Genomic DNA, 17,989 nt, shown 5'->3' on the forward strand with positions numbered 1-17,989 from the left:
GGCAAAATTGACAAGAACAGTGCTACTTTTCTGCTGAACCCGCAAGCCTTGACTAATTTTTGAGTTCATCTTATTGTCCATACGTAAGGGTGTTTACTTTTGAAAGTTAAATTCAAATTAAATTATTAAGGACTATTAAGAGATTAGCTTTTTAGGTTACTTAAGTAACACCATGAAAAAACAAAATCCGACCTACTACCACTCACAGGTTGGGTGTTTTGCTGTCTCAAAGTCTTATCGCTGCCGTGCGCATACCTCAGGGAGTGACATCAGATCGAAACTACACGGTTTCGCCGGGGACCAACCACTCCTCCAAAGACAGCAGCTACCGGCCTGCCAGAGGTGGCACCCCAAACCCCGGCCTCCAGCTCGCCAAGGGCTCGTTCCCGGTTACCAGAGAACCCTCATCAGGCGCCGAGTATCCAGGCGCGGGACTTGTTGCGCGCCCACGCCCGGCGCGAGCCGGAGCCAGGCACGGGCGCCGACAGCGATGCACCTGCCCGGGACCGCAGATAGGCGTGCCCGCAGCCCCCTCCTCCAGCCGGCGGAGCCCCTGGCCGCCCCCGCCCCCAACGCGGCCCGCGCCGTCCCCACCCGCACGACGGGCTCCGAGCGGCCCGCGGGCCCCCGACAGCCCTGCCCACCCCTCCGCCACCCCCGAGCCCGGGCTGTCGCCTCCGGGAGAGGGCGGGGCGCGGGCCCGACGCCGGCGGGCGGCAGCGATTGCCGCGGTCCGGCCCTGGCGGCCGCGGAGTCGCTCACCTTGGCGGCCGCGGCTCTGGCGGACATCTTGTCTCTCTCCAGCGCCGCGAGAGGCTCCTAGGACCCCAAACTCCGTGCCACCAGCCCGCCCGCTCGCTCCTCAAGCCACAGCCCAAATAAACATCTCCCGGGAGCGAGCGGGGCAGGGACGTGGGCGGCCGGAAAAGCCCGGCCCACAAGGAGGGGATTGAACTCGGACAAAAGTCCGGGAAGCGCCCGCCCCGCCCGGGTCCTCTCCAAGGGGCGCGCCCACCCGTTCGGCCTCACGAAGCTCTCGCAGCCGGGCCGCGTCGGCCGCCCCCGCTCGCCACTGGCAGCACCCGGGGCCTCCCGCCGTGCCCACCGCCCTCTCAGCGTCTCCTTGGAGGCCGGCTGCCGCAAGTAACTTCCCCGAACGTGCGGCCGCGGAGGTACGCGGCGTCGGCCAGACCTGCCGGCGCCGGCAACTCCGGGCGGCCACGCAAAGCTGCCGGCCCGGCCCACTGAGCATGCCCGGCCGGGAGGGGCGGGGCCGCGGCGGGGGCGGGGCCGCGGGCCGGGGTTCGACCCCAGGCGCGGAAGGAAAAACCCTGTTACCGAGGCACTGGAGACGGTTTCCGCTGCCCTGCGAGCCTTCCTGTTTGTTTTCGTCAAAGGCCCGGCAGAATTCGCCCCCAAGGAGAAAGCCCCTGTGTACCAAAGGCTTTTTGACTTCCTGCAGAGGTCTGTCCACTCGCTCCTCAACAAGCCATGTCGGATGAACTACACGCAGGACTGCGGCTAGAAAGACTGGCATAGCAAACACTTGACAGTTTCATTAACTGGCAGATATCAATGGCCACAGCTGTCACCACGTGTCTGGGCGTTGTTGTTCCTCTAAAGACAGGCTGCAGTCTTCTGTAAAGCGCGTCATGTCTTTCATCTCTGAGGAGCCCTAACAGGGTCAGAAGACCGACTGCCCTAACTAAAACTGGTAACGAGGTCATGGGCACTCCCAGGGGCAAGCAGTCAGAGAAACACACAAGAGACCTGTGACATCTTGGCCCACCCCGCATTAGGCCCCAAGATATATCCAAAGTCTTTCTCCCGCCTATCTGGACAGGGATCTCAAAAGTATATTTTTGGTCATCAAGATTGCTGAAATTCTTGGTGAGTGAAGGAGTCAGGCTGCCTCGCATTTCTAAACCCTGCCCTCCAGCTCAAGTTGAGCAGAAGAGACGTGTCCAGTTTAACCATCCACTACACAAACTTCCCACAACGCTGACGACCTTGCTAAGATGTAAGAAACCACTCTCAGACTCATTAATCTACACTTTGTACAAATGTCAGAAATTCTTAATAACATTAAATGATAACATCCTTAAAATACGTTGTATAGTGACACAATAGGCACACAAAAAAATGGGAAAAAAGCATAAACCTCAGGTTTTAAACCATGGTATTGTCTTTAAAATTCAACTGTATCAAAATATCAAATTTATCTTAAGCACGAAATATCTGTATATGATACATAAATATCAATTGAGATTTCTAACTAAAGTACAATATATTTTGCAACACAAAGCTCTCAACTAGAAAACAGCATTCTGCAAATCAAACCTTTATTCTTGTCGTTTTTTCCTGCATAAAAATGGTTGAAGTCATCTTTGTTTTAAAGTTATGATGTATTAATTGTTGTTTTGGGATAAAATGTTATTTATTCTTTTAAGAACTGTGATTAAAATTTCTTTATGAGCAAATGCCATTTTAATAAACTTGGGGAAATATTTTTTTATTTAAAAGGTGGTTGCAGAAGACTTTCACATTATCTTTACCATTTAATAAGATGTGCAATGGGTACAACCTGCCTGAAACTAGAAGTGATGTCTTTAACAGCACCTAAACCTAGAGACAGTATCTACAAACACACTGACACTTTTTTGTCACTTTTACATCATCTCTCAATATATAATTTAAAAAATTTTTTTATTGAATCAAAATTGATTATACATATTTTTGAGGTTCAACATTGACATGTGTTGATCAAATAAAAATTACTAGCATATATATTGTTACAAATGGTAATTATTCTTTATATCCCTTGTCCAATCTCTCCCCATCCTCCTCTCCCTTCCCCCCTCCCCCCTCTAATTACCCTAGATTTCTTCTCTCCTTCTGAAAGAATAATGGTTACTCTGTTGATTTGTTGCTTAGATGATCTGTCTAATGCTGAGAGGTGTAATCAGGTCCCCCAATATTATCATAGAGCAGATGCTTCTTCTGTCACTCTGAAATGGGCTTTGTGGAGAGAGACATCCTCTTCTTTATCTCTGCTGATGACTCTCCTTGTATCAGTGCACTCCAGTGGTTGGCGGACCATCTGCATGGCGGTTGTGGTGTCTAGCTGCTTTCCCAGCAGCCATGGTTATTGTGGTGGCTGTGGTGGGCCACCCACCTGAAGGTGATGTTTTTGGCATGCTCCTTGGTGCTGGTGGTGTGCCTGGTTGTGGGGTGTGTCTGGTACCCACTCCATGCCTTGGGTCCCTGGGTGGGCCTCAAGGGGCTGACGCAGTGTGCCTGGTTGTCTGTGGGGGGATCCAGTCCCTTTCTCCATGACTTGGGTCCCCGGGTGGGCCCTGAGGCGCTGGCATGGTGTGCCTGATTGTGGGAGAAGGGTCTGGTCCCCTTCTCTATGCCTCAGGTACCCAGGTGGACCCCAAGGCTCTGACACGGTGTGCCTGGATATGGCAGTGGGATCCGGTCACTAGCTCCAAGCCTCTGGTTCCCAGGCAGGACCCAAGGCGCTGATGGTGTGCCTGGGCTGGAACTAATTTTTGTCCTTTGCTTACTTCTAAAACATGGTAACTTCCTGTGGGAACCAGTACTTGAGCTGTGTGGTTGAGCTAAATTGCTGCTTTGCTGCTGTTTCCCTAGGGAAGGCTTTTTGTGCAGCTCAGGGTTTAATGGTTGAGGGTTTAAGGGTTTAAGGGTTTCCAGCTCTCCAAAGACCCAGTGGATCTGGGTTGTGTAGAAACTCTGATCTGGGCCTGAGTTTTTTCATCAAACTGCTCTCCATGCAATTCTGCATTCAAGACCAGTCTCCTCTGAGTGGTCCGGCACTGATTGGGGGGCGGATCGGCTGTCCTTGCTGTGTCCCAGTGTTCTCCCAGTGGGCCTGTCTCCCCCACTGCCCGTGCTCCAAACACTTCCCATGGGACGGGCCCTGCGCCGGTCCCTTGCAATGACTCACCGGCCTCTGAATGGCTCATTTTTTTCAGTTGTTTGGCTCCTCACTCCTGCGTGGGTCCACGGGAACCCTATTACTGGTCTTGCTATCCTGGGGCTCACCAAGGCCCTCTTCTCCCCTGCCACCTCCAGGTAACTCTATCTGAAGGGCACAGCTACAGCTTCTGCCAGCTCCTGCTCCCTGTGCTCATCAGCTCAATATATAATTTAAATACTCGATTACAATGATTTGTCACAGATCTAATATATATGATTATAGTTCTGCCTTTGCCATGGTTTTAAAAAATAAAATCAAGCAAAAATATTTAACCTTGAGAATACTATGCTTTAAAAATTACATTAATAAAAATATTTCAATGAATAATAGTATTCCTAACAATTTTTTCAATAGTATTTTTAATATCTAAATTAAACTGTATAAAATGTTTTTTATATCTCTTCTCTAAAGTTTTTCTCATTTGTAAAATAAAAGTTAAAAACACTGTTGTGAAGAATTAAAAATACATCTCCATTCCTACAGTTTACTTTGGGGGAGATACTTTGATAAGTGGAAACTTAAAACATAATCTCAAAAAATCTTAATAATTAAGAGTGAATCCATCAAACATCAAATGCTTACTTGTGAATGTGGTCATAGCTTCCCAATTAGATGGGAAGAAATACAAGTAAATTAGAGATTCTCATTTAAAGTTATAAAGTTTAGGGCCGGCCCCGTAGCTCACTCAGGAGAGTGCGGTGCTGGTAGTACCAAGGCCGCGGGTTCGGATCCTATATAGGGATGGCCGGTATGCTCACTGGCTGGGTGTGGTGCGGACGTCACTGAGCCAAGGGTTGCGATCCCCTTACCGGTCAAAAAATAAATAAATAAATAAATAAAGTTTAATCAAGAATCTCTTTCAATTGTTCAGATTTATCTTATTTCTATCATCTAATGCAACTGAACAGGAAACTAAAAAACCACAACACTTACAACGACAATTTCCTGTGGGATTTTTGGTGTCTGCGGCTCAGAATGAAAAAAGCACTGTGTGCAAAATCTTTATCAATGTTCAACAGACTACTTTTTAAAACAGCCTTGACCAAATGAACAACCATATCCACACCTACATTTTCTATATGTTTGTTTCACTTACAAAAAAGACCTTTAGAAAAGAATATTTATGTTATTTTTGGTATAAGCTGTGAGTTTGCACATAAAATGCAAAGGGGAAGTGTTACAGCACTGTAGTAGAGCATGAGTCGATCTTGATCATGTCACAGGAGAGAATGTGTACAAATTACCAGAAGTAGAACTTTATCAAAGCATTATAACAAAAATTAAGTAATTGCAATCTCACTCCCACACCATATCATTAAAGATTTTATAAATTGCTTCAGAATTTTCCACTGCCAATAAAGTCATATAACAATGTTAAGTAAGGAATAAACTTTTAAGGCTTATAAAGTTTCTAGATTTCACAGACCAATAAAATTTTTAAAAAACACTTTAGCCATGCAATATAAGATTACCAATTTTTTAAGTCAATTTTTAAAAAAAGGACATATAAGCACTAAAACAAGTCTCCTTTTTACTCAGTTCAGAATAAAGAACAGTCCTTCCTAAAAGGAACAACTCCTTTGGGGCTACCGTTCCTCTGACTAGGGCAAGGTGGGGCTTTCTCTTTTAAGGGTACTGAATATTGGCAACCAAGCAGGTTGGAAGCTCCAGTGAGGCTGGCAGGCAAGCCTGTGGCTCATTTCTGAGTGATCTGTCCCCCATTTTTCACAGGAACTATTTTGCATCTTCTACACTCTTTCAGTGATCCCTCAAAGATCCCTTCCCCAGCCCAAACAAAACATCTCTTCCCATAATCCACAGAGAAAATAGAGATTAGGGAATTGAAACTACATTCCCTTCCTGCCGAAACACTGACAAATCTATCCTTAGTACCTGCTTCTGTTCTCCATCCTTCCCCTGGACTGATCTCTCAGCTGTGTCCTCTCTGACATCTTTAGCCAAAGAATTCTACCTCTTAGAATTCAAGCTTCCTCTAGTGTTTCCGCACCTTGAACACAGAGACAAAAAACCCACTGACCCACCCCCAGGCTACCTTCAACAGCATACACCATTGCAGGTGTACAGAACCCTGGTGCAGGAGGGCCCTGAATTTGGGGTTTAATGCTCTGCAGTTGCTGTCTCAAATCTTAACGATTTTAGTTTGGGATTTGTGTCTTATAAGTGAATGTCAGTGGGACAATGAAGCATTGACTAGGGACTTGGGACTTTTGCTCCCAGATGGCTCTGCCTCCTGTTGTCTGGGCTGCCTGCTCAAACGCCTCTTGCTGCCCCTGCTTGTCCTCTCCCACCCTGCTCCACAGCCTCTGCCCCGAACAGGGAACTAAGTGAGGGGTGGGGTCCAGTATGCGAACCCACAGCATCTTAGGCTACACAAGAGCTCCAGGCAGAGCCACTTCCCGTTTACTGGACAGTTGGCTGGAGACCATGTCTTGGTGTCTGTGAGCCTCTAGCCCAGCCCCAATTCAGGTACCAAGTTGTCCAGCCAAGGAGGTTTAATGATCCTTGGCGGTTGCCACCTGCTGTGGGTTGGAGCAACAGGCCTGTGGCTCAACTTCCCCAGACCCTGTCTCCAGCAGGGCATTTAGCTCAGGTGGCTTGAGAAAAGGGGATCCCAGCAAGCCATCAGGCCCAGCATGTGAGAGTGAACCCCAGGGCCCTGTTAAGTCTATACTTGCTGTGATTACCACCTTCCACCCTTCCAATCCCCTCCCCTTCCTCCCACACGGGCCCAGGAGTGTTCCCTAGCCTCTCTTTCTTCTCCCAATCTTCCTGAGTCTGGCTGGGTTTGTCTCTTTGGCCAACTTGAGGCATCCTGTGGGGACAAAGCCACGAAATATGAATTGTGTAATTTTAGTGATTCCTTATATGATTTAAATATTCTTATATTTGCACTTAAAACTCACGTTGCACAATATAAACAGTAAAATTCATGCTAATAATTCACATTTTTAATTGTTGTTTGCTTAGAATAACATTAAATAGCAAATAAAAAACAAGACTAGTCAAAATGGGGACAACGAAAGAAAAGAAAAAGCTTTACATGCACCTTTAATGGCACTTTTTCATACTTTTTGAAAAAGAGGCCCCAATTTTCATTTTGCACTGGACTACAAATTACATAGGCAGGTCTGAGTCCACTATACACACTATCAGTTTGTGATGAGCTTCTCAAGAGTTGTCTGCCACCTTTAGGTCTCTCTGTTGTTAATGCATGCCCAAGTCTTTTGGCATTCCTCCCCTCCCCCTCTAATTTCACAACTAATACTAGCATATATTCCTTCGGTAAAGATTCAAGCAATAGATATTTTTTAAAAAATCCAACTGGACCACATCTACAACATTCTCATTCCAATTACCCAGAAATACTATTATTTAAACCTAACTAAGGGGTATATGTCTAGATCACTTTCTGTGTAGTTATTTACATATATATGTGTGAGAGAGAGAGAAATATATAGTAATATATGCTTTCATGTTTTTTTAAACAAATAATAGACAATATTTGCTATTCTGCAATTTTTTTCACTTAATACTTTGCCTTGGAAATTACGTCAAACAATGAAAATCTACCTCATCACTTTAAAGGACTGTCTCGTAGTCTATAACAGGGATTGTACTGTAGTTTATCTAACTAAGACGATTTCTGCTATTATAATGTTGCAATGAAAATCCTTATATATGTCTTTTTGTGCACATGTGCAAGTATTTCTCTAGGACAGACATCCAAAAAGGAATTTTCTGGGTTGAAAGATATGCTTATTTATAAAAAAATTTAACTGTTACTGCCAACTTGCACTCCGGGAAAACCAGATCAATTTATTTGTCTTGTTTATCCCCATCCATATGAACACTTGATAATATTAATGTTTTTATATTTTCACCCATCTGGTAGACAAAATGATCTATCACTTTCCTTATTATATCATTTACCCATTTTCTTCTGTTAAGTTAGTTCTTTAATTGATCTGTTGTCAAGTTTGTGACAAGCTTCTCAAGAGTTGCCTATCACCTCTATGTCTCTCTATTGTTAATGCATATCCAGTTCTTTTCGTTAGTCTGCTGTGTATGTGGGTGTGGCTGAGTTTCTCTCTTCTGGCCAGCTTGAGGCATCCTCCAGGGACAAAGCCACAAAATATGAATTGTGTAATTTTAGTGATTCCTCATATGAGCTTAATATTCTGATATTTGCATTCAAAACTTTTCCTCTCAGGCTTCTCTTCGTGAAAGAACTGCTGTGTGACATTTTCTGAGCCTCACACACTAAGTGGAGATTAGAAGAAACCTATCTACCCCTCTTTAGTTTGGAGTCTGTCCTCCCAACGTGGCAGGGAGTCCCCAACTCATTGGATTCAGAAAAAAAAAGATATATTCCTTAAAAGAAGTTGAACGGGTCCCCCAAAGTTTAATGTTTGAATTTTTTTAATAATGTGTATGTGTTATAATAATAGTATAATAATAATAATAATAACCTTTATAATAGTAGTCTTGTTTAAAAAATAAACATAAAATACAGAATAGTAGAATGTCACAAACCACAGATTTAAAAAAGGTAAATATATTTTTTATTTTTAAAAATAATTTTTAAAACAAAATAAATATATACATATTTTCTTGTATTTGTAAAAAGAAACATTGGAAAGCTATCTGTAAAAGCTGAAAACAAGCTGAAGCAAGAAAACTTAATATGCGTTAAACTGGTGACCTAATCATACAGAGAAAAGAATTATTTCCAGTGACTTCAGCATATTCTAAGGAACAGAGCACTGCAAAGAAATCCTAAATTTCATTCAGTAGTCTGTTAGTAAAAATATTAGCATTATTACTTTGAAACTGTTATACATGTGTGTATGCATTAACTAACACAAAACTTGTATATTCTCGGTAGCATATTATCTAACATGTAAGGTATATACTCATACAGATTAGTATATTTAACATATTAGCATTATTAACATACATCAATTTATAATATTAGCATTATTATACTCTGTATACAAGTGTAATAGTTTCAAAGTTACATATAAATATATAACAATTTCAAGGAAATAATGCTAACGTTATTACATATGTTAGTATATGCTAATAGTGCTAATATTATTACATATATTATTACACTGCTATAATATTAATGTATGTCAATGTTGTTAGGAACCATGAATTTTCATTTAAGAGAAAAGAGAAAGAAGTATAAAATCAGAGATGTTAAATAAAACTTTTGCAATGCTACTTTAAGTTAAAAAAAAAATGAGTATACCTCAATTTTTTTTTTTCCCCCAAAATAAGTACATATGTAGTTCCTAGCTCTGGCCATTGAAAAGCACTAGAAATAATGAAAACTCAATAGCAATGAGCACTCCTAATGCCCATATTGTAATCTCCAGCCATGAAAGTCTAAATACAGGTCTGGAGGAAGGAATACACAAGATAATGTCAGGATATTTTGTGCCAGAAAGCAAGGAAGTTCTCAAAGAATATGGGTCAAAAGGATGCAGAAGCCAAAAACAAGTAGCTTCCATTGGCCAATGATACAATTTGACCCTCAAAAAAAAGAAAGAAAAGAATGCAATTGACTGTAACACACTGAATATCTAAAAATCCATGAATGCATAATAACAACAACAACAACAAAAAAAAAAAAGCAAAAAAGTGAGAGAACTCCCCCCCAAAACAATAACTTATAGAATAGCCATGGATATAACTTGGACACCAATTCCTTACTCTGTAAGCTGTTAACAAGAAAACATATTTTGTATACACTTTATTTCAGATAACCAAATAACTAATTGATAAGAGAAAGTTCCTCATAGAAGAACTCTAGTTAATAAGTCTATGAGGAATGATATAACCAGAAAATCATCATCATATAACACATGATGAATAATAGATTCAGCAATGATCATCAAAGGACCAAAGGATCAATCTTTAGCATCCCTAAGACAAACATTTACACCTTCCATGCGAGGCAAATGGAAGTACTATCTTTGAAGGACTCCTGCAAAAGTGAAATCTGAATGACATCCAGCCCATAGGACTAACTTGCGCAGGCAGAAATAAAGTTACGAAAGTGCAAGTTAAACGACTTCACGAAGAAGCGGACAGACAAATGTGGGAGGCTTCATATAGGAAAAGAGACCAACTTTTCAAAACACGTCAATAGAAGAAAATGAAAGAAAAGCAAGTTGGGACCGCTGTGGGGATTTCTTTCAAATCTACCTATTATTAAGAAAACATTTTTAATGCTGAATGGTTACTTCAATTGGTTAGTGTGGTGTTACAACACCAAGTCAAGGTTTGGATCCCCATACTGGACAGCCACCAAAGACAAAAAAAGAAAAAAAAAAAATTTCAAGACAATTGGGGAAATTTGATTGTAAACTATTAGATGATACCAAGATTGAAATATGTAGAGTTGAAATGGCATGATCTTTGGGACTTGGTTTAAAATACTTCAGCAAAGAGAAAAATATATATATATAAAAAAAAAATAGAAGTGGCAAAGCAAAATATTGAAAATTGGTGAATCAAGGCAATGGACACACAGGAGGTTTATTATATCCTTCTTTCTACTTAAAAAGCCTTGGACACTGGGGCTTGCTCTGCCATGCTGCTGAGAACCCTGAGACCACCAAGGGAGAAGCCCAGACTAGCCTGCTGGAAAGGTCACATGGAAAAGAGACAAGACACCCTGGCTGACAGTCTGCAACCCTCTGGACACATGAGTGAGGGAATTCTACACTCTGCAGCCCCAGCCAAGCCACAAACTGACTGCATCTGCATGAGTGAGCCAAGGCAAGTCTAGCTGATCTGAGCTCAATTTGCCAGCCCACAGAAGCATGACTGTTTTTTAAGATGCTAGTATTGGGGTGGTTTGTTACACAGCAATGACTGGCTGACACATAAGGCTAAACCTATAGGAGTAGTATAGACATGCACACACACATAAGCACTGAGATACATGTCACGCACTCAGGCTGTCTGAATGGGAATTCCATGTTTTTAGAAAATGGTACATATGGAAACTGCACTAAAGCCAATGGCAGGCTTACGTAGACTACCTCCTTTTGTATATAGGAAGCGCTATAAAATGGAGTAGTTACTCCACTAGAGGAGGCAGGTATGGAAGATGGACTAAGTAGATTTTTTTTCTCTATAGGAATAAAAAGGTCTGGCTCTGGCTCTGGCTCTGGTCAACTGTGACTAGACACTACACAGACTGCTTTCAGGTTGCTGGGAGATGGTCCTGCCTTTCTCCTCTGACACAATTCTGCAATCCAAGTAGCCAGTGCATGAAGAAAGCACACATCCCTGTGAAAGGCTGACTGATCTTCCCTCCCATAAGGGCCACAGTGGGCCACCCTAGCACACATGAACGTAGCTGCATACTTTCCAACAGAGAAGATTTCACCATATATACTCTAAGAACAAATTGCTTTTCCTCTTTACCACAGATTTTCACTGGCAAATGCTGGATCCAAGTATAAGGATTAATTAGAGAGCACTTAGAGTGCCACACACATGCACACAAACACTACAGAAGTCACTGAGGTGCATATGAATGTTTTCGTTGAGGTATTTTTCAGTAAAGAAAATATTAAAATATTTTTACCATAAAAAGTTCAAGTAAATTACAACTAATCTATTCGGCTGAATCTTTGAAATAATCCTTGTAGGGATTGTGTAGCTCATCTTAGGATCATTAGCAAAATAGTGTACTTGTAAAAGAAAAAATATAGATGGTTAAATATTTCTCCATAATAATAGCTTTAATTTAGAAAATATTTTAAAATTAATTTGATACCTTAATTTTTGATGAATATAGCTATTTTCAGTACATTAAAATTACTGTTTGCACAAATACCACCCACATTTACATGCTAATTCATCCAACCTTTTCATTTATATTTTTAAAGATACAGTATAATATAGTTTTATCAGTAAGTTTTTTAAAGCACAGAATCTTCTGAGTAAATAATGCTATTTTGTACCATTTTACAGTAGAAAAGTATTATTTAATAGAAGTTGCAAATATCTTTTTGGACTACAGGTTTAGAATTAACATAATTCAATAAGGTTTAATGACAAACAGATCATTAAATATGATATTTGGAAAGAATGGATTTTAAAAGCTAACCATCATTAGTGGTGCTTCATTACTTGTGAAAGTAAACTTGAAGGGGACAAATGAAAACCTGTGGTGGAACTTAAGGCAGGTGCCACAGGAGCAGGGAAGCATGAGGCTCCTTCGCTGTGGGGCACCTCCGTGCTCCTGCGCCAGCAGTCCTGCCTTCTCTTTCTTAAGGGGCAACACAAAGACCTCAGGAAACGCCATTAGATTCATTATCACTCCACCCAACACTAAACTAGTGTTTTCTGTGGTTGACAAAGTGTGGACACAGATGGTGAAGGCATCAGAAGGCACACGATGGAAATGACCTAGAAAGTCTTCTGGGAATAAAGTTTCCACATTTGCACAATGGAGGGGCATGAGGTGGCTGGAAGGGCTCAATGGGGAGTATCTGTTTTATATTATAACTTTATAGCTATAACTTTCAGCAATCCAAACAGTTAAAAGCCAAAGATCCTTTTCATCCCTGACACTGTGAGGCCAGTGTGGGATGTGGTTATTTGTATTATGCCTTACAAGTTTTGGAAAGATAAAACTATATACTTTGTTTTCATGAAAAGCTCTAATTTTAAATGTGCTTAATTTTAAATGTAATTAATATTTCCATAAGGGAGTGCATATTATATGAAAATGAAGTTTTATAGAAGCTGGGCAAATTAGAAAACACATAAGAATCCAGATAAGCTTAAGTATATCTCTGTGAGAGTATGTGTTTTGAAAGGGTGTGGTTTCCTGTCTGGATTGTTTGGAAACATTTTGACAAAGCCAAATTCATTTCTTTGATATCCTGAAGGTAGCAAGGAACTGGTGCCTAAAATAGCATAAAATATGATATTCCTACACATAGAATCAGTTTAAGTCAACTAAGAAATGTGATAAACACCCAAAAGATTTCGAATCTGTATTGTGTAATTGCTTTTTAGAGAAAGTCTCCACAAGCAGCTGGGCTAAAAAATTCTGCAACACTTAGCATACTTTTCACTCCCTCATCCATTCAGAGTCAACATGGGACACCACAATAATAGACAAAAAGACATAATAATATATAATATTGCTATGGTCTGAATGTGTCCCCTGAAATTCATGTCTTGAAACTTAGTCACTAATGTGATCATATGACCTTTGGAGGTGATTAAGTCATGAAAGTGGAACCCTTATGATGGGATTAGATCAGCCATTTTTGCCCTTTCATCTCTTCTGCCATGGGAGGACAGATGTTCCTCACCTTGGAGGATGGAGCATCAAGGCACCATCTTGGAAGCCAAGAACAGCCCTCACCAGACAGTGAACCTGCCAGTACCTTGATCTTGGACTTCCCAGCCTCCAGAACTGTGAGAAATAAATTTCTGTTCTTTAAAAATTATCTAGAATGTGGTATTTTGTTATAGCAGTACAAACAGACTAAGGCAAACATATGATAAGTAATTATGCACATACTTGTTACTGCTTTAACATAAAAAATAGGTGCATGTGGAAATTATATATTGTTCTGCATTATTTACCTTTCTGTTACTTAAGTATTATTTAAACAAAACAATGGAACTAGTTAACAGTGGTAATTAGTAGTAAGTAATAGAAGGACTAGTTAAACAGTGTGTGAGAAAAATGTAACAATATTTTTAAAGGTTCCTTTCTATTCTCTTATACAGCAATTTATTTTAATTCTTTAAAAAAAATTCTTTATTGGGTATTAAAATTTTGTAGGCTTTATATCATCTATCCTTAAGATACAGTTGGCCCTTGAACAACATAAGTTTGAACTTCCTGGGGCCACTTACATGCAGATTTTTGTCAATAAATATTGACAGAGACAATTCTTTTTGTAAACAGATGATATAAACTTATAGTGTCGATAAACACAGTACACTACAGTAAATGTATTTTCATTTCCTTATAATTTTCTTAACATTTTCTTTTCTGTAGCTTACTTATTGTAAGAATACAGTATATAATGCATATAACATACAAAACATGTGTTAATTGATTGTTTATGTTAGCAGTAAGGCTAGTAGGCTATTAGTAGTTAAGTTTTTGAGGAGTCAAAAATTATAGGCAGATTTTCAACTACAGTTTTTGGCTGAAGTTCTCTTTGTTAAAGTTGTTCTAGTTAGTTCATTATGCAAAAGGTAATCCTTAACTCCCATGTTGTTCAAGTGTTAACTGTATATAAATATAAGACTTTTGCCCCACCACCCTGAACCAGCACTGCGCAGGTGAGCTTGATGGGGCCAGCCAGCCAGTGGAACTGCGCCGGCTCCACGTGGCCCCCTGCACCCACTGCCTTGGACCCAGGCAGGGGGGAAGCTCCAGGCCCCACCCCGCCGCCTGTAACCGGCACTGCACAGGTGAGCCCACCAGCGCCAGCCAGCCAGCAGAACTGCACAGCTCCACGTGGCCCCTCATCCCGTCTCATACCCAGGGGGAAGCACTAGCCTACAAATCCGACCCACTGAGTTTGGCCCAGCAGAACTCCACGCATTAGGGGCTCATTCTATGACCACAGAGTCTAGAATGCGAACCAAGTTGGTTTAACATCACCACCGCCACACCTACTGTCAAGTAAGACAGTTCACCCCCCGCAGTAGCAACCAAGGCCACTCCACAGCCAACCTCAGTGTAATAGAAGCAGCAAACCTCCTACCAAATGACCAAGCATCGGTGAAAAAACACTAGAAGTACAAACAATAAAGAAGAAATGACATCACCAAAAGGATACAGTAATGCCCCAAAGTCAGACTCCATAGAACAGGGAATCCTTGAAATGTCTGAAAAAGAATTTTGAGTAATGATCTTAAGAAAACTTGAAGAAATAAAGGAAGACTCAATTAGAGAACTCAATGAAACAAGAAAAAACATCCAGAATATGAAGGAGGAAATCTACAAAGAGATTAATACCATAAAAAAGAGTGTAGCAGAACTTCTAGAAATGAAAGACTCACTCAATGAAATATAAACCATGACTGAGAGCTTGAGCAGCAGGGTAGAGCAAGCAGAAGAAAGAATTTCAGAGCTTGAAGATGGTCTTTTTGAAATAACTCAGGCAGACAAAAAAAAAAAGGAAAAAAGAATTAAAAATAATGAGGAAAACCTAAGAGAGATAGCAGACAATCTCAAGCGCTCTAACATCCGAATTGTGGGTGTTCCTGAAGGGCAGGAGAAGGGAAAAGGTATCGAAAACCTACTCAAAAACATAGTAACAGAAAACTTTCCAGGTGTAGGGTGAGATACAGACCTCCAGGAAGCTCAAAGGTCCCATACAGATTCAACCCAAAAAGATCCTCCCCAAGACATATTAGAGCTAAATTCGCAAAGCTCAAAGACAGAGAGAATTCTACAAGCAGCAAGAGAAAAGCGTCAGGTCACTTATAGGGGAACCCCCATCCAACTAACAGCACACTTCTCAACCGAAACCCTACAGGCCAGAAAAAAGTAGAATGATATATTCAAAATGCTAAAAGAAAAAAACTTCCAGCCAAGAATTCTTTACCCAGCAAGGCTCTACTTCAGAAATGAGGGAGAAATGGTGTATTTCCCAGACAAACAAAAGTTGTGGGAGTTCACCACCACACGACCAGCCCTGTAAGAAATTCTCAAGGGAATCATTCATCTGGATTCTGAATAATGGTGACCATCATCACGAATATACAAGAAAGAGCAAAACCCACAGTTAAAACAAAAATGCCAGCAAGGAAGAGAAAGAAGCTAAACCATCCCACCTTAAATCCCCAACTCACGTTGGAGAAGAAAAATAAAAGGGGAAATAATGATCAAAAGATATTTAAACCACCTAATTAGCAATTAAATGACAGGAATTAAACAACACTTCTCAATAACTACTTTAAATGTGAATGGACTTAACTCCCCATTCAAAAGACACAGAATAACTGACTGGATTAAAAAGATGGACCCAAGTATATGCTGTCTTCAAAAGACCCACCTCACCTGTACAGACACTCATAGACTAAAAGTGAAGGGATGGAAAAAGATATACCATACAAATGGAAACCAGAGACGAGCAGGAGTAGCTATTCTTATATTGGACAAAATAGACTTTAAACCAAAAAACATTAAAAAAGACAAAGAAGGCCATTATATAATGAAAAAGGGAACTATCCAGTTAGAAGACATAATAATCATAAACATGTATGCACCCAATACTGGACCACCCAGATATATCAAGCAAACACTCTTAGACCTAAAGAAGGAGATAGGACCTAATACCCCTCTCTCAGTATGGGACAGGACTTCCAAGCAACAAGTCAACAGAGACACAGGATTTAATCTACACCCTAGATCAACTGGGCTTGGCAGATATATACAGAACATTTCACCCAACAGCTAAAGAATACACTTTCTTCTCACCAGCTCATGGTACATTCTCCAGGATAGACCACATATTAGGTCACAAATCTAGTCTCAGCAAATTTTTAAAAATTGAAATCACTCCAACAATCTTTTCAGACCACAATGAACTAAAACTGGAGATAAACAATAAGCAAATCACTGGAAAATATACAAATACATGGAAAATAAATAATAAGCTCCTGAATGACGTACGGGTCCAAGAAGAAATTAAACAGGAAATCAAAAAATTTCTAGAAACTAATGAAAATAAAGATACACCATACCAAAACTTGTGGGATACTGCAAAAGCAGTACTAAGAGGGAAATTTATTGCAGTAAATGCTTATATCAAAAAAATGGAAAGACTTCAAATAAACAACCGAACACTACACCTCAAAGAACTTGAAAAACAACAACAATCCAAATCTAAAGGCAGTAGACAGAAAGAAATAATTAAGATCAGAGCAGAACAAAATGAAATAGAGACCCAAAAAACAATAGAAAAGATTAACAAAATTAAAAGTTGGTTTTTTGAGAAGATAAACAAAATAGACACAACATTAGGTAGATTAACAAAAAAAAGAAGAGAGAAGACCCAAATAACAAAAATCAGAAATGAAAAGGGAAACATTATGACTGACACCACAGAAATACAAAGAATCATTAGAGACTATTATAAACACCTGTATGACAACAAATTTGAAAATCTGGAAGATATGGATAAGTTTCTAGACACATATAAATTACCAAGACCAAACCAAGAAGAGATAGAAAACCTGAACAGACCAACAACAAGCAAGGAGATTGAAGCAGTAATTAGCAATCTTCCAACAAAAAAAAAAGCCCAGGTCTGGATGGCTTTACAGCTGAATTCTATCAAACTTTTAAAGAGGAGTTAATACCAATTCTCATGAAACTGTTCCAAACAATTGAAACAGACTCTACTCTCCCAAATTCATTCTATGAGGCCAATATAACTCTGACATGCAAACCAGATAAAGACACAACATAAAAAGAAAATTACAGGCCAATATCCTTGATGAACCTAGATGCTAAAATCCTCAATAAAATATTAGCAATTAGAAAACAGCAACATATTAACAAAATTCTACACTATGATCAAGTGGGATTCATCCCAGGGATGCAAGGATGGTTCAACATACGAAAGTCAGTAAATGTGATACATCACATCAACAAGCTCAAGGACAAAGACCATATGATTATTTCAATAGATGCTGAAAAAGCATTTGACAAAATTCAACATTCCTTCATGATAAAGACTCTCAACAAATTAGGTATAGAAGGAAAATATCTTAACACAATAAAAGCCATTTATGACAAGCCCACCATCAGTATTACTTTGAATGGGGAAAAATTGAAGGCCTTCCCCTTAAGGACAGGAACAAGACAACGATGTCCAATCTCACCACTTCTATTTAACACAGTGCTGGAGGTACTAGCTAGAGCAATCAGGCAAGGGAAAGAAATAAAGGGAA

General features: G+C 40.4%; 1 protein-coding gene across 2 annotated transcripts in view; it reads right to left on the reverse strand.

Moving 5' to 3' along the window:
* TJP1 (tight junction protein 1) overlaps positions 1-17,989 on the reverse strand; it is a 252,751-nt gene that overhangs the window by 101,668 nt on the left and 133,094 nt on the right. Inside the window, exon 1 of one of the 2 annotated variants that reach the window (XM_063091982.1) lies at positions 763-1,092. The exons of the other annotated variant lie outside the window; for it this stretch is intronic. Coding sequence (XP_062948052.1) covers positions 763-789 — 27 coding nt within the window. The 5' untranslated portion in view covers positions 790-1,092. Of the gene's footprint in view, positions 1-762; positions 1,093-17,989 lie in introns of those variants that run through there. 2 annotated transcript variants of the gene reach the window in all.

Source organism: Cynocephalus volans, chromosome 3 (genome assembly GCF_027409185.1).
Source record: "Cynocephalus volans isolate mCynVol1 chromosome 3, mCynVol1.pri, whole genome shotgun sequence".
Lineage (NCBI taxonomy): Eukaryota > Metazoa > Chordata > Mammalia > Dermoptera > Cynocephalidae > Cynocephalus > Cynocephalus volans.